The sequence below is a fragment of the Neodiprion lecontei genome, chromosome 3 (genome assembly GCF_021901455.1).
Source record: "Neodiprion lecontei isolate iyNeoLeco1 chromosome 3, iyNeoLeco1.1, whole genome shotgun sequence".
Classification (NCBI taxonomy): Eukaryota; Metazoa; Arthropoda; class Insecta; order Hymenoptera; family Diprionidae; genus Neodiprion; species Neodiprion lecontei.
In genome coordinates, this window is record NC_060262.1 from 8579411 (window position 1) to 8605402 (window position 25992).

At 37.3% G+C, this 25992-nt stretch overlaps 1 protein-coding gene and 2 non-coding genes across 3 annotated transcripts; 2 read left to right on the plus strand and 1 right to left on the minus strand.

Annotated features, from left to right (window-relative positions):
• Positions 1 to 1153: 1153 nt before the first annotated feature.
• LOC124293771 lies at positions 1154 to 1260 on the plus strand. Its single transcript, XR_006903640.1, has one exon. It is a non-coding gene; the product is annotated as a U6 spliceosomal RNA (small nuclear RNA).
• Positions 1261 to 1886: 626 nt separating this feature from the next.
• Positions 1887 to 1993, plus strand: LOC124293773. The gene has a single exon (XR_006903642.1). It is a non-coding gene; the product is annotated as a U6 spliceosomal RNA (small nuclear RNA).
• Positions 1994 to 12526: 10533 nt separating this feature from the next.
• On the minus strand, positions 12527 to 23495 carry LOC124293231 (E3 SUMO-protein ligase ZBED1-like). The gene is made up of 2 exons (XM_046733282.1): positions 22862 to 23495; positions 12527 to 14151 (listed from the first exon to the last, which is right to left on the minus strand). Exons 1-2 carry the CDS (start codon positions 23493 to 23495, stop codon positions 12527 to 12529), a joined length of 2259 nt encoding a protein of 752 aa, XP_046589238.1.
• Positions 23496 to 25992: the final 2497 nt, after the last annotated feature.

The window sequence follows — 25992 nt, forward strand, 5'->3', positions numbered from 1 at the left end:
TGTTTACGGACTCCATTTTATTTTTTGCTAGAAAATAACCTGAAAAAAAAAACGCACACCCGTTAAATTATTTCTATTCACTGAAGTAAAATCGAAAATTGTTGTACACTCAAGGTAAAAAAAACTGTTCAAGTGCACTGATTTCAATCACCCACCTTGACAGTTTACAGGCTCAACTGTTGATCAATTCATCAGACCGACGGAGCACCCCATTCTTCGTACAGCTTCGTCGTAAGTTTTGAGTTCACAATTGAATTAATATCAAATCATTAAGTGGTTGACACTTGTCGGTAACGTTTGAAGGATATATCCTTCTCACTCTGCCCTACTGCACTAGTGCGTAGGCCTCGAAATCGTGAAACTGACACAGTGGGCAAAGTAAAACATGCCCATAACGCACCTGGAGAATGATATCTACTAAGTCTATCAAAGTTCCATGTATAACTCTAGCGATTAGTTTACTCTCACAGCTCTCTCTCGTACATGAGGCGTGCGAAACTTTTTCGTCAGAAGTACTGCCTTCCAATCTTCCACGCGCTGCAGGTTCGTTCAAGGAATATCTTGAAATTTTTTTCGCTCAAGAATAGTGAATACGGTTGTTCACGAATTTTCGGCAATGTGTGAGTCACGCCGTTGTTAACCTATAAAAGGGACCGTGCCAGCGTAGAGCAGTCATTCTGAAGCAAGCTTTGCAACTTTATCTGTGCAACTCTATCTTTGTCAAGTGCGTGATCGAAAGAAGGAGAAACAATCATGGATTCCGAAAAGTGTTTGAAATTGATGCAAATCATGGAAACGGCGTTCACGATTTTAACTGAAAAATCGTCACCGGCAGAGATTGCAAAATGGATTCGATTCTGAATCCAAAATGCCAGGCTTTTGAATAAAATCTCACGCAACAACGCCTCAACGATCGGGGAGGAGACAAGAATTCTGACTATAATTGGAATTCTGATATCGTTGACAGCCAAATTTCAACAATTTCAAAAAATGGACGACGGATTACCAAACCGACGACGAAGCGATCGAGTACGGTGGGAAAATTTGGAGACAGCTTTCGAGAGCCGAATTCGGATGGGAGCCATTATCAATCTGCGGCATTAAGATTTGAATAGGTTTTTGGAAGATGCGAAACACCTTGTCGTTACAAGACGTCTCTTAATCGGCAGTACATATACTAAAATTGGAACGATACAGAGAAGATTAGCATGGCCCCTGCGCAAGGATGACACGCAAAATCGTGAAGCGTTCCACATTTTTAGTATATGTACTTGCTTCGGCAGTACATATACTAGAGAGGTATGCGCTTAAAGGCTGTGGAACATTAAATTCATGATCCGCTGTTGCCTTCCTGATATCTTTTTCAGCGCTTGTTAAAGCCTCCAGACCCTGTTTGCTTTTCACTTCTATTAGCTTTAGATGTAATAGAGCAGTCGCGTAGTAAGACACCTCTTCGCGAACAACAACTCTTTCGAGTTGTCTCTCGTCGTTGCGGTATCCGTCATACAGCTCAGCTGCTATGTCGTTAAGCTTCCTAAAATTTGTGGAGAAACATTGTCTTGGTGCGATCTCGGTCACCGTCACGTCGATACCGAAGATAGCTTCTGAAATGATAGAATCATTTCTTTGAAGCGTCGACGATTCCGATTTGTGGGTCGGTGGAGTGACATCCGGTGTGCGTGGCACACTTTGGTTGTTTTGCGCTTTTGGTTTTGAGGTCGGCTTTGGAGTTTTCCTTCCCTTAGTTCTATTAGGGTCGAAATTTTCCGGCTTCCCTCGGTAGCCAGGCGCTATCTTCTTTATTTCATCCATGTTGTAAACTTTTACGTTTTCAGACATTTTGGATAATAAAGATGACTTTAAATTTTTCTTCTCATCAGAGACCAGATTTTAAAAAGCAAGTACATATACTAAAATTGGAACGATACAGAGAAGATTAGCATGGCCCCTGCGCAAGGATGACACGCAAAATCGTGAAGCGTTCCACATTTTAGTATATGTACTGCTTCGGCAGTACATTTAAGCTGGAATAACCAGTTCATCAAAATCGAAAATGACATATATTGGGATTTAGTGCTCTTTGGTTGCTAATTTAATCCCCGAATTTTGATCTTGTTGTTCCAATAATTTCGTCGAAATTAAGGGTGATGTCAAGTTTAAAAAAAGTCGGCAAAGCCAAGCAAACGGATGACGGAATATTAACGAAAAAATGATGGGAATTTGTTGCTCATTAGTTGCTCGAACAATACACTCATTTCGAACTGAAAGAATCAACTCCTGCTCCGGAAACCACCCCCAAGTCGTCACGTACTTGAAGGTGTCATCAAGTACTGGGGTACTGGCATAGCCATAGCAAAGCTTGTTAGTCTGTTGAATGTTGAGATAGCTAGTAGCCCAGCTTGTTTTATGGATATAACCATATGTTTGTCTGAAGTGGTCTTATTATAAACTGATCCTTCCTGCTTATATGTAGCCACAAATCCTGTGTGCTTGGCAGAACCATAAGTGAATATAAACTTCCATGTTTTGTCGGCGCTTCCTTTCTTGACTCTGCGGGACTCTGGACCTACTTCGAACAAGATCTTTGCACAGAATTCAACTGCTTGAAATATAATTGAATGTACTGTATATTTTGTTTTAACCAATAAATCACTGCATCAGGCGAATCTGTCGTATCTCCAATTTTGTTGCTCGACCCCCAACACCCAAAACTCACCCCCATGCTAACGACGCTACACAGAAATGAAAGAACGCGCGGATATAAAAATTCGCTAACAATTGATTTCAGATCCGCGAATTAGTTGCTCTCGATGTACCGTATCTCCGATTTTGTTGCTCGACCCCTACACCCGAAACTAACCCCCATGCCAACGACGCTACACAGAAATTACTGAACGCGCCGATATAAAAATTCGCTAAGAATTGATTTCAGATCCGCGAATTAGTTGTTCTCGACGTATTGTATCTCCGATTTATTTTGTAGCAGAATCTGTAATTCATTGCAAAATCACGACAAGTATGTGGTTCAAGTAGCATGCCGATCTATAAAATTAGAATTTTACGCTTGTATGTTCTTAGTGCTCCTGTTCATTTTCAGAACTACCGTTACTCATCATACGGGCACGGTTGCTTACACTATCACATGTAATTGTTCATAACGAATTTATTAGGGAAGGAAAGATATTGTATCCAGAAAATGTATCCAGAAAATGTATTCAAAACAATTTGCTCATTTTACTGGCACTCTGAGATTCCCTGAATGATCAAATGCATAAAGATCTACACAACCAATATTTTTTTTATTTGCAACACTGGTTTTATTTATTATTTTGGTGCGCAAAAACCAAAATTTTCGGATTAGCATTGAATGTGTCTTTTAATCGGGGATCCTTCTCATGGGTATCGTCGTATTCGACCGAAGATTCTCCTCGACGTCTCGAAATCGCCGTGTAATGGCCTACGAGCCTGCTCTTCTTTCCGTCATCGGACGTACGCGTTCGTATTTCTGGGCCCTCGTAATAAACAAGACCCACCAGTTTGTCAATCTCCAATCGTGATGATACAGGGTTTACAAACCGTTTGGGTATTTGGTCAAGCTTTATTGGCCAATCGTCATTTTCGAAACCGCATACTTCGAATAATACAAGCTCATCTGCAATTGGACATAACGTATAACATCAATATTGGAATGGTTTAGAAAAAATGGATTCAATCAATCAACGTGAATCCCACAACATAAAACATATTTCAGAATATACAACAATGATAGTTTTGTGGGTAATAATATGTCATATGATATCATCAAGATCAATCAAATTTATCATACTGGCTTAGTAGTCCACCAACATCTGGAGTAGAATACTGAGGAAAGGAATCTTTCATATCTTTAATTGTGACATGCATTTGTTGTAATGTAACCTCCATTTTAGCGATCCGTGAGCTAAGACCCTCAATGCTTCTCTGCAAGTTGATCAATAGAACAGCTCCATCAACTTTTTGAGGAGCTGGAGCTTTTGATGTAGGAACAACTGGGACAGTGATTGTTTTCTTTGTCCCGCTACTAGCACTGGTTGATGTTGAAGCAGAGTCTCTTGATCTAGATGGTTGATCAGACTCTTCTTCTTCAGATGATAAACATGGATTTGGACAAGGACATTCATCTGACAATTTAGTCTGAGTGGACATATTATTAATGGAGATATTTATGGATATTATATAGATTATTGAAATTAATAAGATCCCACTAATCACATATGTCAAGTTAACAAAGAATATTTTGAAACTATTGATCAGTTGGTTAAGAGCAAATAGCATATAATAATATATTATATAATAGATATTGAAATCAAAAACAATAAGATATATATAATAATATAATATTAATAAATTTAGAGTAAGTTTGATTTTTAATGAAAGTTGAACTGTTAATTATATTGTTGTTGTATCTTCCAGTATATCAAGTACATTATTCATAGATACGAAATTAAACCAGGTTAAAATGAGTATTAATAATGTTAAATCACGTGTTCATGGATACCAGACAATTCTTACATCGTGAAATAACGATTAATTTTTTGAGGCTGAAGTTATAAACGTTAGGGTAATTGAACCTCAGGAAAAAATCATCATTGCCTTCGAAAATATGAGATATAACACTGTTCTTTGAATCCCATTTTTCGTGTACTTGGAGCAAAAAAATTGTCTGCATCACGAGCGTGATGATTTACAACCTTGTGCGATCATGCCGAGTGCTCGTGCCCACTCCGCTGAACTATTATGCGGCTGATTGCACTCGGGTGTAAATCTTCACTCTTAATGCAAAAACCACTGTCATTCCTTCTAGTAGTGGAAAATCAAAGTAAAAGGGGTATACTAGTCGATTTCGACGTTCTCGTATCGTATATCTCTCAACATCCAAGTCCACGTGTCTCAAACGCGAAAAATGGCCCAACAGCCCCATTGTATACGCAATTCTGAAGAAAAGATCATTTCGATACATTTTTATTTGACACAGAAATAAAGACATACCACGGATTGAATGGATTCTACGAAATAGTATATTACGAAATAGTAAATTCGTAGAATTCATGCAATTTGTTTATTGCTGCGGCAAATGAAAATGCATTGAACTGTTTTTCGTTCGAATTTGCGTATAGAGTGGGTCCGTTCAGCCCATTGTTCTGTTTGCGATACGTAAACTTCGATATTTGAAGATGTATACATTGACGTCGAAATCTAACAGGCCACCTTCTAGAATGAGTATCCTTACAACAACTGTTGAGGTATTGTGGGAATCACAAAAAAAAAATATAACATGAGTAACTATTCTCCGCGATTTGAGTTGTCAGTTATACTTCTCACTGCGTTTTCTGGTGATTAAGCGCAAAATCAGTTTGCTTGGTTCATTATATTTTTCTAATAAAATAAGGCTTTAGCACGAATTCTTGTTGAGCCGATCACATTGTCGTCATAGTTACAAGAAAGTATAGGAAGAATGAGCATAATCGAAAAGAGTAATGACAGATTCTAAATTTTCTGGCCCCAGTTGGACGAAACTCATTAGCATTTTCTTTCCTGCAACGTATATTTTTTGTAATGGCACAAAATAAAAATTTTAAAACTGGTATCGTTATCTTGGAGTACGTTTATGTTCCGAAATTCAACTCTCTTAAATAAAAAAAATTGTATTACGTCATTCCTTGAGCTGCTATTACCATTTTTTACTTTGCCGTAACGAGATTTTTACGATATTCGCAAGATCAATTTGTCTCGATGACTTGTTTGAAGTAGGTAATTATGAATGCAAAATTTCACCTAATGCCAATATTTCTGTTGCTTCCCATCCCGAGCATGATCTTAAAGAACATGTTCTTTTAACCAGTGAGCCTAACCTGGTCCAGAATTACATTTTTAAATTCTTGTCCATTGCATAAAGTTGCTCGTTTGTTATAATGGGCACCACACAGCGTACAAGTTTCCTTGGTTTCCGCGGGTTTACTGATCGCGGGTCTCCTGAACGCTCTGCATTGTTCGGACGAGTGATTGGCCCACCCGTAGTGTTTACACGCTTCTGAGTTATTTCCTTCCGTTGTATTCGTACCGCGGTTCCTAGCTCGCTCTTTGTCTACCTCTAGCGTTTTGCTAACGTCTATTGCCTTCTCATAGGCCGTCTTCAACGTAGTATATCCTTTTATTAACACTGCGTTTCTACAATCGGTTGGCAATCCGCCAATGAAGGCTTCGCATACCTTCTCGTCTAATCTGACCATTTCGTCCCTAGCTAGCTCGTGATTCTTTCGTCTTTCGGCCTCTATCAACCCGATTTTGATGTCACGAATCCTGCCTATGTAATCAAGTATGTGTTCGTCGCCATACTTGTAGAACCTGCCGAGCTCTCCACGGTAGTGGTTAGCCGTCCTAAAGGGCGCGAATACCTCGGTTAGTTTGTCTAAAAGTTTCTGCAATGTTCCGAAATTTTCGTCCTCTATTACCGCGTATGCTCTGTCCGTTAGTTTCCTCCTGATTAATCGCGTGAGGTACCCTTCCAAGCTTGGGGCTACCATTTCTAACGCTCGTTTGCATGCCCTGTTGAATTGCATGACCGTTATGTTTTTCCCATCAAATTAAGGGACTACCGCGAGTGCATCCTTCACGGATATGGATTTCCGCCAATGGTAAAGTCGGAACGCTGACCGTTTGCGGGGTGCTAAGGCCAGTGATTTGAGGGCGAGTGCTTCCCGAAATCCTGTCTCTCAGGGCCTGCTCTCGTCGTGTTAGCTGTTGCTCGCGTTCGGCTAACTTGATCTTTCTTTCACGTAAAGGATCTACTTGCGCGGCTTGGAACGCGATTTCCTGCTCTTGCAAATCTAATTCGCGCTCCCATAGCTCTTGTTCGCGTACCTGCATTTCTAAATCCTTATCTAGAATTAGCTCTGTCGGTACGTCCGCTTCTCCTAACTCACGAGGTCCCAGGTCAGGCCCAGTGATGCCTCCGCGTAAGGTTATGAGTTTGGCACGATTCTCCCTTTCGATTCGCCGGAGTAACGCCTCTCTTGCTGAAGCTTCTGCTTCAGAATTTAATTCTTCATCATCCGTAGGGATGGATACTACCGATCGGATTGATAAATGATCGTTTTCTACAAGTTGAGCGGGGGGGGCTTTACTAACTGCTCCCTTACCATGTGGATCGACGCGCTGGTCGTCCATAGAAATGGTTTTGCGCGAGTCTAACGTTTTCTTTAAATCGCCCTTTTTCCTCTCTAACTTCTTTTTGAAATGCAGAATTTCTGCCTCTATCCCAACTTCGTCGCTACCCTGCCCATACATTGGGTCCGGCCCCTCTACCGTAGCGCCTGTGGCTTTTTTCGGGTATTCGGTCGCCATCTTATCCGCAATGCGTAAGCTTCGAGCAACGAGGAGTTCTACTTTCTGATCGATTTCTGCCTTTTGGCGTAGCAGTTCGGAGATTTAAAGTATATGATTGTTTATTAGTGGTCAATGCAACGGTGTCGGTCGAGGGAAAAAGGTATGGTCTTGGTTTGGAGGGATAGGTGTCTTGCTTGATCGCTAGGATGGATCTGCCTAGTTTTGCGGGATGTAAGAGGCAAGCTAGCCGCGAGTTACAGAAGAATCTGCTGACTCGCGAACGATAAGAGTAGTCTACAGAGCGTAAGGTGTGGAAAAGGGATATGAAGTCTGGAGGACGTAACACTCTTTCTGAAAATAAATACAAGAATTGAAAAATAATTTTATCGATTCTTTTTTAGCCATTTTTAATCACAAATTGGATTTTCGTTCTATGGGACACTTGTTCAGTGCCTGAGCGTCGATTTGTGCCCGTGTCATTGCGATCTCCGTGCGAGCCGCGCTCGAACGATTCTTCTCCGCAGGGATGCCAAATCTCGCGTAGATGAGGGGGCGAGCGCGCATCACGCATTTTTTAAAAACAGTCAAGTTGAGTCGTCCGTCTAGTGACGATCGTGAGTGACGCCGTGCCTTCTCTCGTACCACGACCATAGACGAGAGGCCCAAATATACTCTCGTATACGTTCGCTATACGGAGTAAGGTAGATGAGTACGGCCCGATTGTCTCTCATTCTACACGGGACCGAGTGCCCATACACACATACCAAGGGTCTTGCACCCTTTCATCATACAACGAGCCCAAGCGCTCTTGGTGTATGACCAACACCAATTATACTCTCATATACATTCGCTCCTCCGAGTAAGGCAAATGCAAAATCGTATGAAATTCAATCGAATCGAATAAAACAAAAATCGCAGTACAAAACGCACTCGAGATCGCGGTGGCATGAGCCACACGGGCTGTAACCGGCATATACACATTCATATACACAATCGACACATTCACATGTGCGACACATACTTTTATACGTTTACAAATACACGTTCATACGTCGTGGGTTTTTATGCCGCAAGGCTTTTCCCACAAGAGCCAATAAACATTCATGATTCGATGACTCAAACGCGAGAGTTTTTTATTCAAGAAAACCTCAACCTCTATCCTTCACACTAATAAAAAGGGTTCAATTCGAAACTACGAGGCAACTTCACCTATGAAGAAGCTTCGACTATACACACTTTTGATGTTATTCAAAAAAATTTACCAAATTCTGCGTTAAAAAAAAAAGTTTTTGAGCCATAATAGAAGATGGGCTTTCAGTAACTTCTAGTAAAAATAATTTGAGAACAAATTTTTTTTCGGTAATTTTGATTTATATAGAAGTTAGATTTTCGTCCAAAATTGACTATGAAGCGATGGAAAACAAATTGTTAGATCGTTTCAGTAGTGCAAAACCAGTACCTAACACACAACAAATTCATTCTGCTGTACCAAATACCGATAACATAATTGGTGTCGAGAGGTTTTCTAGATTAACAGAATCAACAACGCACAAAGTAATCAAAATGGTCATAAATGAAAGAACAAGACGGTCAATGTGGTAAATTGAATAAAATGTAAGAATAAGGTATCTCTAAATTATAAAAATAAGCTACTTGATCTGAGAAGGAAAATAAATCAAAATTACCGAAAAAAAATTTGTTCTCAAATTATTTTCACTGGAAGTAATTGAAAGCCCATCTTCTTTCATGGCTCAAAAATTTTGTTTTCTAACGTAGAATTTGGTCAATTTTTATGGACAAAATCAAAAGTGTCCCATTAAACAAAAATCGAATTTTTCGATTTAAAATGGCCAGAAAAGCATTGTCACGTCCGTGAGTAGAGTTTACTCCTGAGCGGAAGGAGTAACCTGGTTGACTTCGCTTTTACATTTCAGGTCAACCAGAAATCAGGATGAGGATTGAATAAACTTGAGTATGTTTGATATATCGATTATATGTTTATTGCGTAGAACTTGAGATACCGGTAGGAATGAATTGTGTGGTACGAAAAGATATATAAGAAGTCTAGATGTGGAGTTGTCGAGAGTTGGAATAGGAGTGTCCCTCGAGACGTGAAACGTACGGGTGCAGAAAAGGTGTGACAATCCTAGAAGTAGGAAATGAAATTTGATAAGTGAGCGCGATAGTGAATAGCGTGAAACTACGTAGAGATAAGAGGACAGGACAGAGATCATGAGATTGATGTAAGAACTGTGGGAGAGTTAGCGAGTGGAAAAAATAGAGAGAAGTGGTATGCTGGACGTAACCCCCCCCCCCATCAGAGGGAGCATAGCGGTAGATATGGTCCCGAATATGGAAAGCAAGAAGGTGGAAATGTCATATACAGTAGTGAAACATGATTTCAAAGTATGTGCTTAAAATTAGTTTCACAATTTTTCTTATTATAGGTAGTGTATGGTATTGATAATCTGAATACATGTTGTCGGTATATATGAAAATGATGATTGTTGTGTGTTTGCAAGTATGTAAATGTATGTATGGACGTAACAGCATCAATACATTTTTTTTTTTTTTCGAATTTCGTATTTATTTTCAGAAAGAGCATCAAAAAATACTCCAGAATTTTTGTATTGCATAAGGTTATATCAATTGTTGTCAGAAACATGAATTTTCTTCGTTAATTACTTCAGAAATCGACAACTCCGGAATGGGAAGAGATAAAGAGCTAAAAATTGCAGAGGACTTCTTTCTAGATGTATAAAAACATGTAAAAAAATCATTGAAATCTAAGAGGGTCACCGTCGCAACGTCCTTGAATTGACATGGAATGACCCAAATACATCTAATCACGAATTAGACATGGCCGTGTGGTACGTTGCATGCGACTCAACAACATGAGAAGCCGAAGAGAAAACCAAGTCGGTAAGGTACCGGTGCTTCGTAATTATCTGTCAGTAAGATGCAATTTAAGTCCTCAGCAATAATGAGATTTTTATAAGCATACGCAAACTGATTCAATATAGCAGAAAATTCTTGTAGACGAAAGCCTTCAGGTCGTCCATTGATAGAAGCGAATAAAACCAAATCTGACCGGTCTTGATCAATATCGACGATTAAGAACTCAAGAGAGTTGGTGAACTTACTGGGTGACGAAGCGGGACTAGAGAGAGAGAAAGAAGGGGCATAACGCTTTTCATAACGTCAGAAAAATTCGCAAATAGAAACAATGTAAATACGGGGGTTCCCCGACCGCACACGTTTTTATGTGAATATATTATATTCAAGGTGTCCCATAGGTTTTGACGATTTTTTTCAAGCATCCCCCCCAAATCAATTTCACGGAATGAAAAAATAATTGCCTAATTTTTTCGGATTTATATCTCAACTGCAACCCGTCCGGCGTGCCGAGAACAGCGTGGATTTCCATGTTTAGAATACACGTAATTTGGACACGCTTGCAATATATACGAGTATTATACTATAACAGTAATTGTGTTCGAAAAAATTTGTAACTGCGAGGCTTCAGTGGTTACTTCGAGGATTACTGTTACTATCTGAGAAAAAATTCACATCATCATACCACACAATCTCGACGAATTTACACTTCCTTTAAATGCAAAAACAGTCAGATTTCGAAGGTGTGCCAATCGTCGCGATTGCATCGTATGATATGAATTTTTTCTCAGTTGCGCTAATAACCACTAAAACCTTACAGTTACAACATTTTTTGTACATTAGTACTTTGTTAATAAAACATATACTGAGAACAAGTATGAAATATGTGTATTTTGAAGGCGTACCTAAGGAAAGTCGTCCACACCTCAAATATAAACACAGTATAGCAAGAGACCGTTCCAGATAAACATCAGCCTCGAGCTGTAACCCAAGAAGAAAAAGAGAGACACAAAGTTATACATACTTACGTTTCTGGCCTGCGCTATGTTTGATTATACCATAACTATTGAGAGGATGGTCGAAGCGACTCGGAACTTACTCCGAAACACCGCACGTCTTGGAGACAGAAATCCGCTGCCGCTATCTTGTCGCCGCGCGCCGTACCCCTGGCACCGTCCAAGTACCGCACGCGTCCGCTAGGGGCGCGCGTCTCTCGCAACTCCAGCGACGCCGGCTAGGTGTATATCCCACTGCACCGACCGGCGGACGCTGAGTTACGGAAAGACATTCCGTACTCTGGATCGCGGTAGGGATGTGACCTCGAGTCGGAAAAATCGATTGCTCAATATCGATTTTTTTTTGTTTAGAAATAAATCGATTGGTAAAAAATCGATTTAAACAAAAATAATCGATTTTTGTTCATATTTCGATTTTTTATATATTTTTCTATACGATAAATGCCAATAAGATGAATTAGTAAAAATATATTATGAATATTTAATTCGAATGAAAAATATTCGAGGTAATAAGTATAAAAAAATAGTCAAATCGTCGATTTTCAGATTTTTTAATAATTCAGATTCGAACTCTTCACATACAAATTTTTAATATTCTTAAAGATTTAATTCGGTACAAATATTACAAAACAATACGTATAAAAATATGATTATTTTAGTCTCAAAACTAAAATACAAAACACATCACTTGCTACAATCTAAGTTTAGATAATGAAAAAAACGAATATTCAAATATATGAATTGGTATTATCACAAATGATCAGTAGTCAAGTTTAATATTAGACTAAATCAAGCATGAAATTAACTGGCTTATATTTATAATAATTAAAACGAAAGTCTAGTCTTAAAACTAGAAAATTCAATAAGTTTTTCGTAAACTTTAAGTTTAATTAATGATCTTAAAATAAATAATTGCCATAAATGTTTAGTTGTACTTAACATTTGACTAGAATCAAAGTAAAATAAACTGATTAGTTCAAGTAGAAAAATAAAAAGATAATTGTTAAATATCAAAATTGAAAAGGAAAATAAGCTTCTTTCAATCTTTGAGCTCCAATGATAAAAAAAAAACAAAAATAAATAATCGCTACAAATGTTTAATGTCACTTAAAATTTGACTAGAATCGAAGTAAAATAAACCGATTAGTTTAAGTAGTAAATAAAACGTTAATATTTAAAAACAAATTTTAAAATAAAAAGAAAGCTTTCTCCAAACTTTGAATCACAACATACAATAAAACTTCAATAAATTATTGCCATAAGTCTTCTGTTAAAGAGTTTAAAAATAATAATTTTGGTAATCGCTTTCCTAAAATACGATTTCGAGTTTTCCTCAAAATATTCCCAGCTTTAGAAAATAGCCTTTCAGCTGGTGCAGAAGTGGCCATCACTGAGAGATGTTTTACAGCTAAATTCGTTAACTTTGGAAAAGTTCCTTCATAGTTTTTCCATACATTTAGAGGGTCTACCTCAAGATTTGATAACGGTGCAGCAATATACAAGTCAAGCTCTGTATTCTTGGTCGTTGACGTGTTTGCTGACACTATTTTTTCATGGTGTACCTTCCATATATCTTGTCCGTTAACCGTCACTTCTGATGAAACCGATGATTCAGAATGGGTCACTGCTAGAACATCATCATTTCTCATGTTCAAACTCAAATATCGGTTTGTATAATCGATTGTCTTTGACAAGGATAACGGCTCATCTAAATAAATTTTTTTAAATCTAGGATCCAAAAAAGTTGCGACTGAGAAAAGGTGAACTTTTTGGATGTTTTCAAATCTTTTGATCAACTCCGTTTGCAGTGAATATTTTAATTGGTTAGCCAAATCACTATCTATCGTTGTTGCATCTAATAGAATTCTCAAACACTTGATCATAGGTATGGCTTTACTGGCTGTCACATATTTTTCGGCGCTCATTTTTTCAGTGACATCGTGAAAAGGTCTTAAAACTTTTTCTATTTCTTTAAGTACAACAATTTCGTTTGCTTGAAGCATTTGGGGTGCATTTGGATGTTTTAATAAAATAGATCCTATTGTACTACTCATTAATATAAAACGTTCAATCATAAGTAATTGTGAGTTCCATCTAGTGGATACGTCACCAACTAAATGCTTCACTTTTCCATCAGGAATTTTTTCCTGCGTTTGTAATTGTCGCAACTCTTCAGCGCCTACGCCACTTTGGTGGAACCAAGTTACAATTTTTCGAACTTTATCCAAAAATAATTTCACTTCAGTAGATTTCACTGAATTATCAACCACTAAATTCAGTGTATGAGCTACACATCGAATATGTTTTGCCCGACCAAAACTAATTTCAACAGCCTTAACTATGTTACTGCCATTATCAGTAGTAACACTTACAATTTTTTCAATAGACAAATCCCAATCTCCACATACTTTAAGAATCATCTCCGATAAATATTCTCCGGTATGGTTCTCATGTAGCGGTTCACATGCAATGCTCATAGATTGCATTTCATAGTTTTCTATGAAGTGCACTGTCACACCTAAAAAACTTCTTAATTGCATATCCTTCCATTCATCTATTGTGAGACAGATATTTTTAATAGATTTTAATTTTTGTTTGATAATAGTTTTCTTTTCTTCATATTTAGTGTCGATAAGTTCTGTGATTGTTTTGCGACATGGAACGTTGTACAAAGGTGCCACAGTCTTCATTAACTTTTTGAATCCTATTCCTTCCACCATACTGTAAGGAAGACTGTCTCGAGTTATCATTTCTGCGATAGTCTGCGTTATTTGTTTACTTTTATCGCCATTTGGAGCATATGCAGAAACTCTCGAAAAAGCAGCTCCAATACTTAATTTAGCTCGTTTTGGCGTTGAAAATAAAGCCTCACTTCCTGTTGATAAAGTTGTTTTCGAAGTTTGTGCCAATGGATTGATATTATCACAGTTATTAATATCCTGAATAGCAACTGCACATGAATTCTGTAGCGATAAAAATAAAAATTAAATTAAATTGAATATTTATTCATTATTTCATCGAAATTATTATTTACATTAATTTTTAAAAAATGAATAATAGCTAAAACACCTTTTGATGACATGCATTTTTGATTTCAGAATTAAATAGAGAAATATATAATCATAAATGCGTTATTAACCTCTGAAATGATGTTACTATGGAGTAAGAAATAGAGAATCAAATTTTATTTTCATAAGTCTAAAATATTTGCAATTAATGCATATAAAATTTACTTATTATTTGAATTTTATGATTTGCTCTCATAAAGACCATAACAAAGAATAAATAATGACTTTTTGCATTAAATGATTAGTGTTACCTCGTCAACTTCTAAAACAGCGGAATGTTTCCTTTCCATATGCTGTTTTAAGTTTGTAGTGTTACTACACGTTTTTAATGCTTTTGGACAATATTTACATTGTGCAGTGGCATTGTCCTTATTTATTACAAAATACTTTCGCCAGCAACTTTTAGGTGTTTTACCAGTGAAAGACATTTTTAAGGTTAATGGGAATTATTTTGACACTTCAAAAAGATGAAAATAAAAACAAAAAATATCACAGCTTATTATATCTTAGTACCGATGGCGCTGCTTTTTTATCGACATGCTCAATAAACTTACTTACCCATTCGTCGCACAGATGGCACTATTTACAAAAATCAATTTAAAATGTGTAATTCTAATAATCGATTTTTTAAAAATCGATGTTCACCATTAATAAAATCGGTTATAAAAAAATCGACGATAAAAAAAATAATCGATTAAAATAAAAATCGATTATTTATTCACTTCCCTAGATCGCGGGTAATTTTGAACTTTGCTGCTCGTAGAGAAATGCGTAACGGTATCGTGTGATATGGTGACCGTCATTAACTGTCCAAGAGATTCCGACGTAGCATACATGGAGGATGTGAGAATCAACATACGGTCTGAATTATTGATGCGGGAAGCTTGTCGCAATGTCGGTATTCTACAAACTCAATGATCTCCCGTGGGCCTCTCTTCTCATGACGTACATCATAATAGGCCCCGTGCGCATCGAATGTGGCGCCGCCCTCGCGGCTCAATCGGAAAGGTAGTAGATTGCCGTGTGGCCATGTGGTGACAACAGTCGATCGAAGTGAACTCGTGTATACGGATCGAACTTGTGGGAATAGCTAAAAATATCGGAAATCAATGCCCGCCAAAAGATAATGTTGAGTTATTGGTTGCAACAACTCCGAACAAAATAGTCGGCAATTAAAATTATACTCGTTTCCGAGAAAAAGCCATACAATTGACCGAATGATAAAGTAGACACAAGCTTTGAGACGAGTGTGAGTAACTTTCACTCAATATTACATTCATTTCGTTATTTCTCAAAATTATCTTTGTCCAATATATGCATATATTAGACAGTAAGGACGAAATATTCATAAGGAAACGGGAATTTTTTTTCATCATGCGTTATTATATGCTTATCTTTCAGTAGTGCAGACAAGAAACTGTGGAAGCCGAACGTAAACAGTCGCATCTGCAGTGCTCATTTTGTTTGCGGTGCAAAATCAACGAATGAAAATAGCCGATAGTTTATCCCAACAATTTTTCCACCAAACTTTGAAAAAAGGGCATTATCACAAGCAGCCGCTGCTCGACATGATCGACTCCGGAAACGAAAGATTTTGAATCCATCGGAGGTACACGTGGAGGCTGTAGTTCAAGAAAATGTCGGAACAGGTTTGAGGAAATTCAGAAATATCTTTCTTCAAAAATGTGAATACAATGAAAAAAAAAAGGCAAACTATGCATCGGGAATTTTTCCGGGTTGCAAGAAGTCGGGGGGACGTCTACTTCTATAAGAGTAGGCTGCCAAACAGATGCACATAATTGTGAAGAAGAAAATATTTCGGAGGCAAACATCTTGGTGTGTTGTTTCATTAAGGGAAATGAGGCATCGACTCACACCAACATTTATATTCGACAACCTCCGAAAAATAAGAGACAAATCGTGACAACATCATGAATGTTCGCACAATATCGTGTGGAACAGATGAGGTATTTCATGGCGGATTTTCGGGATTCTCGGACGTAAAAAACAACAAAACCATGGCACAGCTAGGCGGAATATCGCTTCAGTCTTTTTCGGTTCTTCTCAATCTCAGAATTTTCAATGAAGCTGGCCAGCCACAATTCTATAGATCCCTAAGTAAAGAGAACCGGTTGTTACTTTTTTTAAATGTAAATGGAATTAGGCGTTTCATTTTGTGCTCTGGTGGCCTTATTTAACGTACATCGGATGACTGCTTCGAAAATTTTTTTCCCAATATTAACGGGCCCAACGCAGAAGACGAAAACTTGGAATTTCTGGACGTCAAAAGAAAGCGTTAAAAAAAATATACCGGCTTCATACCACAAATACCCGAATTTGCAGATGAATTATCGACTGCATAATAATATATACGGGAACCCCTCCAACTATGGAACAACGCGTTTTAATGTATTCCAACTACAAGTCTCGCCTCACGGTTAAAAATCGTGTGGTAATAACACCCGACGGTGAAGAATAGAACCCGGAGATACTGTTTTAGCCGACAAAGGTTTCCCTCAAATAAAATCTGAGCTATTGAAACGCGAAGCTGTATCAGTAATGCCTCCGTTTGCTTTCGATCCACAATTTAGCCACGAAGATGTAGAAGAAACGTACAAAGTAGCATCTGTCAGAATCCATGTCGAGCGCGCAATTCAAAGCATAAAATTATGCAATATTTTGCAAATGACACCGATAGAACTTCTCCCCCATATCGATGCGATTATGCACATGTGTTGCATTATTGCAAATAGTAAAACTCCGCTGATTCACTCTAACTGAACAAACGTCGAACAGAATTGACATTATTTTTGAATAAAACATGTATTTATTCATTTAGATAGTGGATATAACAAAGCCAATAAAAACGATAAGAATTGTTATATAATTCAAAGTAGTTTATAAAACTTTTATTATGTAACGTACTCACATGAAAATATTTATATTAAAGGACTTTTGTGCATTAACGATTGTGTAGCCAAATATAAATTACGTATATTTAAATGAACATTTTATGATACTATGACATAAAACCTTGATAATGGTTTTTTCTTTTTGATACTTCTGCTTCAAACCTTTATAGTTTTTCCTCTCATCAACGCAACAACGGGAGGGATTTCGTGAAATAAAACCATTCGATTTTTGAAATCAGCCCTCTTAAAAAATCTTCATCTCTTTCTACACTCATGTTTACGTTAACTTTGGCTGAGTAAATAAAAAAATAGCATCTCCGCATGTTGAGAATGTACATGGAAACTTGAACCTGAGTTCTATTCTGAACTCGTACAACTACAAAAAATGAAAATGAAACTACAATTAACTAAACTATAATGGGGATGAACATGAAAGTGGGCCTAGTAGGTAGTTTGCATGGCGGTTAAGACCATGCTCGGGAAAAAATGATTTTGCCTAATCGTATATAAATATATATGAATATATATACATAGAATAACTTATATATAATTAGATCTGAAAATTGGCCAGGTCTTGTCATATACAATCATATATAACGTATATATGAATATATATGATTAGACCTGGCCAATTTCCAGGTCTCATTATATATAAAATCATGTATATTAAATATTCATATATATCATATCCGAATATTTTGAGTGGTTTTTTTTTTTAATTATATATACACATCTGCAAATAATTGTAGGTGATTGAACTTTTTTAAAAATATGATACAAAATATAATTAACTGTTACACTGCGTTTTTTATTTGATATTTATGGAATTTTAAAAGCAAATGACTGTTCGCTATTTGATAGCTAGTAGTTCGACCGAACCGCGTGGAAGGTGTTGGTCGCTAAAGTCGAAGATGAGTTTGTTTTTTGAGTTTATTCTACATCTTATTTATTAGTCATTTTATTTACGTATATGAAAAGTTAGCATAATGGTTGCCACGTGAGAGAAGGAGAGGTCTTTGTCTTGTTGAACTGTGGTGGCGGCTGTAGATAGGATGTTGGGCGTCGAGGGGGGTCGGTCTCGGTCCCCGGTGGTGGCGTATACCGGCTCTCCGGAGAGCTCGGTGGTGTCGGGGGACGGCGGTTCTCGGTCGTCTTTATTAGAGACTCCCACTCACTCTCCGACTGGGTCGTCTGGGCGGCAGTCGAAACGAATGAGCGCTGCGGCTCGGGAAACGGAAACTGCAGCCGGGATGCGTCTGCAGTAGCTCGGTGATGTTAGTCGTGCTCTCCTTACGTCCCACAAGGAGAGTAGTACAGCCGGGGGTCTGGTGAGAGGCCTCGACGGGATATCTATAGGGTGCAATACCCACGGAGCTGGAGGGTTCGTAGCTGCTATGTTTTGATGTGGGCTGGCCGCAGCCAGATAAACAGGGTCCGTCAAGCAAGGAGGCTGCTGTCCGGTCTGTCTTGTAACGTGGCGTCGTAGCGTCAGCGTAGCGTCGTAGCGTCGCGTCGTAGCGTCACGTCGTAGCGTTAGCGTGGATTTGTAGCGTCAGCGTCAGTAAAGTCGGTCAAGTCGAGGTGAATCCGAAGTGTCCTGCCGATCGGTTCGATCGGTCGTCTCTTATCGCAGCCTCGGTTGGTCTTTGGCAGCGGGAGACCACGTTGGCTGATTACGCAACGCGCTCGGCTGCGTGGTTGGCGTGAGCGGCGCGCGTGACGTCACACTTCTGGGTCGCGCGACTAGAAAGTGTGAAAGGCTTGTTGCCTCGCGTGGGTTGGAAGGCGCGCGACCAACGAGTTGCGTTCACAATGTTGTCGTGAACAATGACACTTTAATTTTATGGTGGCAGTATACATTTATTCATAGATCTCTCAAGAAATTATACATAAGCTCATATAAGAATTATTGAAAATTAACTTGATGGTCTAACAGTTAATTTTGTCTCTAAAATGTAATCAAATAATTGAACTTTCAGTACGTAAAAGCTTAGATCGTTTGAGTTTTTTGAGCCTATTAGGTACAGTAATATTTGTTACTTTTATAAGTATATTTAATACATCGAATTTTAAAATTGAATGTCACTTCAATAATTTGAAAAAAAAAAAGTACAAAACAGTTACACATATTCATAGAGATCTCTTAAATAGTAAATTGAAGATGAAGTTAGTCGAAATTCCGGTCAGGAGAAGAACGTTTAATAATTTGTAAAACGTGAGAATAATAATCGACGTTTCGGCCGGGCCCTGCCGACCATCCTCAGGAAAAATTTCTATAATAATTGACAATAAGGATGCTTCAAAACACAATTCTGGATTGAAAGCATTGATATATGTTCATACGAATACTTGTTGTAAAAAATAAGTGAAAAATTACACAGTTGCAAGAACATGTCTGAGTGACAGTTTTAGGTTAAGTGTCAAAGTTTTAAAGGATGGTTAAATAGAGGAAAAATACGTTAATGAGAAATGAATTATGTCGGAAAAAAGTACTTAAAAATAATGTGGAAATTGGAATTGAGGAAGAGATCAGTTAAATTTGAAAAGATTACTCACAAAAAGTGACGACCAGTACATGCTTAGGTGTTGTTAATAGTTCAGCATTTCGGACGGAAGTGAAGGTTAGCGGGAATCGATCCGTAAATCTATGTTGATCACGTGTGATCTTGATCTGTGTTCGAATGTCATGGATTTCAAAGGCAGGTGACCAATCGGAGCAAGGGGCGCCAAAATTTAAAAACAAGATTATGAAAACTAGAGAATGTTGGAGTATAAGTGGCTAAGATGTTCAATATCGGTACGTTTGTTAACAGAGTTCCTTTTGTTCTTAAAGATATGAATCATTTCTTTGATGATACGTTTATAGCAGTTCGGTTCTGTAGCTAGGGTTATAGAGTTGTTGAAATCAAAATTGTGCCCCAGACTTGAGGAGTGTTCTGCTAAAGCGCATCTATCAGTGACATGGCATTATTATTGGAGCGATGGCCAGAAATTCTATTTTTTGGATGTTGTGACGTTTGTCCAATATAACTCTTGCTACAGTCTCGACATGGTATTATGTATACACAGTTAATTTTCTCTAAATTAGGAGTTACAGATTTAAGATGAGAAAACAGAGACAGTTTGGTAGTATTAGATATTTTAAAAGTAATTTCAATTCCCTCGTCATTCAGAATTTTTTTGATTTGGCTAGATAGATTTTCAATATACGGTATAGAGATAGAGTTTTTAAATTTATCCTTAACATCAGTCGGATTGTTGGAGTCTAAATTCCAATCAATCGAGTTGTACATTTTATCTACTCTATACTTTTTGATATCATGAATGAATTTTATAGGGTAGCCATTGGAAATGAGAGTTGTTTCTACAAGTTGTAAATTCTATTTAAGGAATTGAGGGTTTGAGATTCTAAGGCAGCGATCGAATAAGGATATGGCGACAGATTTTTTATGTTTAATGGGATGATGTGAGTTAAAGTGAATGTATCTCCCAGACCAGGTTGGTTTGTGGTGCCAATCTAAAATTATGGTGTCATTGTGGTTAATCACCATAGTGTCTAGAAAACTGATTTTACCATCTTTTTCCAACTCAAAGGTGAATTGAATACGTGGGTGAAAATTGTTAAACTTATTAAGAAGGAGTTGTAGGTTTTCGTTCTTGACACACGTTATAATATCGTCGACGTACCGATAGTAAAAAGGTAGGCTGAAAGGAAGATTTGAAATGATTTTTTTTTCAAAATGTTCGAGTACCAGATTCGCTACTACTGGGCTAATTGGTGAGCCCATTGCTACGCCAAAAATTTGTTGGTAGAATTTATCTTTGTAGGCGAAATAGCATGAATCTAAACAAAGTTTGGTGGCCGCTAGGAATTCTTTTTTATTAATGTTGGTGTGAGATTTCAAATTGGGCCAGTTTTTACTGATAATCGATATTGCTAGATTGGTTGGAATGTTGGTAAACAGTGATTTGACACCTAGGGATACTAACAGGTGATCAGGAGGGATTGTTTTTCCCCTGATTTTGTTTACAAAAGACCAAGTGTCCTTGATGTGATAGTCGGATGTACCTGTTATGTTTGATAAGACACAAGAACAAAATCTCGAAATTTTGTCGGTGGGAGAATTGATGTTACAAACAATCGGTCTGAGAGTAACATTTTCTTTATGAATTTTAGGTAGAAAATATATTTTGGGAGGAAGAGAGTTGAAAGTTTTGAGGTGTTTAGCAGAGTTGGAATCTATAAATTTTTTCTGTTGCCATAGACTCATCATATCGTTGACTTGTTTTCGTACTTTTAAGGTGGGATCACGAGAGATAAGAGTATAGGTAGTCGAGTCATTAAGAATATCTTGGCATTTTTGTTCAAACTCCATCTTTTCCATGACCACTGTAATGTTACCTTTGTCAGCATCGGTGACTACTAGGTGGTTATTTTGTTTTAAAAATTTTTCGGTTTGTTTTACTTTGGAAGTTATTTGAACGTGAGATGTGGGAGGATGTTTGCCAAGTCTGTTGCCAATGAGTTGGCTAATATTTGATCTTACTTTATCTTTGGTGATTCCACTTTTGTTAATGAGAGCTAATTCTACGCTGCCTACAATATCATCAATAGGTAACTTAATATTATTATATGGTAAACCATGATTAGGACCGAGTGATAAGGTATCCTTAATTTCAGAAGGTAACTCTGTCTTAGATAGGTTAACTAACCAATTGTTAGTGTGAAACTCTTTAGGAGTATGTATAGACTTGAGTTTGTTAAATTTTATAATATTATCTGTCTTAATGGCGTTGAATAAACGATTGGCCTTCTCTATATCCAAGTTGAAATTTTTATAATCAAAGTTAGTGAAATGGTTCGAAAAGAAAAAGTTGATATTATGATTAAGTTTTTGGATTAACAGCCTTTCCTGTCGATAATATGTTTTGATTTCGAGCGATAGACACTTGTGTTGTAAAAAGCGTAATGCTTTGATGAAGGTTTTTTCCTTTGTTAAATGTTGAAGGTTTTTGATTTTAAATTTTAGAAAGTTTGGAATAATACCAAATTGACGGCATTTAAGAAGGAACACTTTACGGTTTTTGATACGTGCTAGTTTTTGCCGGTAGTTCCAGATCATCTTGTTTTGTGAGTGATTTGTAGAGGAAGGTGATCTCAGGTTAGAAGTGCGGTATGAAGTAGGATCACGCTGGTACGAGACGTCCACGAAGCCGTTTCGATGCATTGTATTTAGGAAAGAAGTTCGTGACCAGGAAGTAGATTGAAGATGAAGTTTGTCGAAATTTCGGTCAGGAAGAAGAAAGTTTAATACTTTAAAAGACGTGAGAATAAAAATCGACGTTTCGGCTGGGCCCTGCCGACCATCCTCAGGAATAATTTCTATAATAATTGACAAAACAGGATGCTTCAAAACAACAATTCTGAATTAAGAGAATGGAAATATGTTTAAACGAATATTCGTTGTTGTACAAAATCGGTGAAAAATTGAACAGTTGCAAGAAACTTGTCTGTACTAATATATATATATATATATATAATATATATTATATATAATATATTCATATTTATAGTGCGTGTTGGCACTTATTCTTCCAAAATCACCTGTTCTATATGGCCATGTAGGAAATGTGATGCGATACTTTGTTGATGCATTGTCCTGTGTATCTTCCACTGATCTCAGATATTCATCTACGGGTGTTGGGACTGGGTAGTTAGCACTCTTTACATATGATAACAACCTATCTTCATTGAAAGTTTCACCTTGGTGCGCTTTTATTGCTACCTTTCTTGCATAAAGATGTTGTGTACAATACCACGTGAACATTGATTTTGATACAAACTTAGCAAAACTTTTATCGACTGTGTGAATAACGTCGTATTGTCGTTCTACTAGAGGGATAAATCCGTCAAAGCTGTCTGCAAAATCATTTCTCGCTGCGTATGGTACTAGTCCTTCAAAACCTGCGTCGAAATCTAACCACATAGGGTCATTTTTCGGAGTGGTTTCCACCGTTGATAGCTTCTTTGGCTGAGGTTTTGAACCAATTTCTGGCTTTGGTGCCGTAGCGATTGGTCCTGGTAATGGTTTTGGTTTGGAACCGCCACCTCGTCCTTTCCCATTCCGGGAAGGTCCGCCTCTACCTCTGCCTCTAAATCCTCCTCTGCTAGAAGAAGATCCTTCGTCTGTAGCTAATGGTATGCTTTCGTTAGCTGATTGTTGTTGGTGTTGATTCATATTGAAATATGTAATTCAACTTTTGCTTTGCCGAGCTCCGCTCTATAACCTCAAATACTCAAAAGAAAATTCGGGGGTATATTAATCAGAATATCAACTTTTTCTTTTCGAACCATTTCACTAACTTTGATTATAAAAATTTCAACTTGGATATAGAGAAGGCCAATCGTTTATTCAACGCCATTAAGACAGATAATATTATAAAATTTAACAAACTCAAGTCTATACATACTCCTAAAGAGTTTCACACTAACAATTGGTTAGTTAACCTATCTAAGACAGAGTTACCTTCTGAAATTAAGGATACCTTATCACTCGGTCCTAATCATGGTTTACCATATAATAATATTAAGTTACCTATTGATGATATTGTAGGCAGCGTAGAATTAGCTCTCATTAACAAAAGTGGAATCACCAAAGATAAAGTAAGATCAAATATTAGCCAACTCATTGGCAACAGACTTGGCAAACATCCTCCCACATCTCACGTTCAAATAACTTCCAAAGTAAAACAAACCGAAAAATTTTTAAAACAAAATAACCACCTAGTAGTCACCGATGCTGACAAAGGTAACATTACAGTGGTCATGGAAAAGATGGAGTTTGAACAAAAATGCCAAGATATTCTTAATGACTCGACTACCTATACTCTTATCTCTCGTGATCCCACCTTAAAAGTACGAAAACAAGTCAACGATATGATGAGTCTATGGCAACAGAAAAAATTTATAGATTCCAACTCTGCTAAACACCTCAAAACTTTCAACTCTCTTCCTCCCAAAATATATTTTCTACCTAAAATTCATAAAGAAAATGTTACTCTCAGACCGATTGTTTGTAACATCAATTCTCCCACCGACAAAATTTCGAGATTTTGTTCTTGTGTCTTATCAAACATAACAGGTACATCCGACTATCACATCAAGGACACTTGGTCTTTTGTAAACAAAATCAGGGGAAAAACAATCCCTCCTGATCACCTGTTAGTATCCCTAGGTGTCAAATCACTGTTTACCAACATTCCAACCAATCTAGCAATATCGATTATCAGTAAAAACTGGCCCAATTTGAAATCTCACACCAACATTAATAAAAAAGAATTCCTAGCGGCCACCAAAATTTGTTTAGATTCATGCTTTTTCGCTTACAAGGATAAATTCTACCAACAAATTTTTGGCGTAGCAATGGGCTCACCAATTAGCCCAGCAGTAGCGAATTTAGTACTTGAACATTTTGAAAAAAAAAATCATTTCACATCTTCCTTTTAGCCTCCCTTTTCACTATCGATACGTAGACGATATTATAACGTGTGTCAAGAAGGAAAACCTACAACTCCTGACCAAGTTTAACAATTTTCACCCACGTATACAGTTCACCTTTGAGTTGGAAAAAGATGGTAAAATCAGTTTTCTTGACACTATGGTTATTAACCATAATGACACTACAATTTCAGATTGGCATCACAAACCAACCTGGTCTGGGAGATACATTCACTTTAACTCACATCATCCCATTAAGAATAAAAAATCTGTCGCCATATCCTTATTCGATCGCTGCCTTCGAATTTCAAAGCCTCAATATCTTGAAAAAAATTTAAAACTTGTCGAAACAACTCTCATATATAATGGCTACCCTTTAAGATTCATTGATAATATCAAAAAGTATAGAGTGGATAAAATGTACAACTCGATTGATTGGAATTTAGACTCCAACAATCAAACTAATGTTGAGGACAAATTTAAAAACTCTATCTCCATACCGTACATTGAGAATCTGTCTTGCCAAATCAAAAGAATTCTGAATGACAAGGGTATTGAAATTACTTTTAGAATATCTAATACTACCAAACTTTCTCTGTTTTCTCATCTTGAATCTGTAACTCCTAATTTAGAGAAAATTAACTGTGTATACAAAATACCATGTCGAGACTGTAGCAAGAGTTATATTGGACAAACGTCACAACATCTAGAAAATAGAATTTCTGGCCATCGCTCCAATAATAATGCCATGTCACTGATAGATGCGCTTTAGCAGAACACTCCTTAAGTCTGGGGCACAATTTCGATTTCAACAACTCTATAACCCTAGCTACAGAACCGAACTGGTATAAACGTATCATTAAGGAAATGATTCATATCTTTAAGAACAAAAGGAACTCTGTTAACAAACGTACCGATATTGAACATCTTAGCCACTTATACTCTAACATTCTCTAGTTTTCATAATCTAGTTTTCAAATTTTGGCGCCCTTTGCTCCGATTGGTCATCTGCCTTTAAAATCCACGACATTCGAACATAGATCAATATCACACGTGATCAACATAGGTTTACGGATCGATTCCCGCTAACCTTCACTTCCGTCCGAAATGCTGAACTATTAGCAACACCTAAGAATGTACTGGTCGTCAATTTTTGTGAGTAATCTGTTCAAATTTAACTGATCTCTTTCTCAATTCTAATTCCACATTCTTATTAAGTACTCTTTCCGCCATAATTC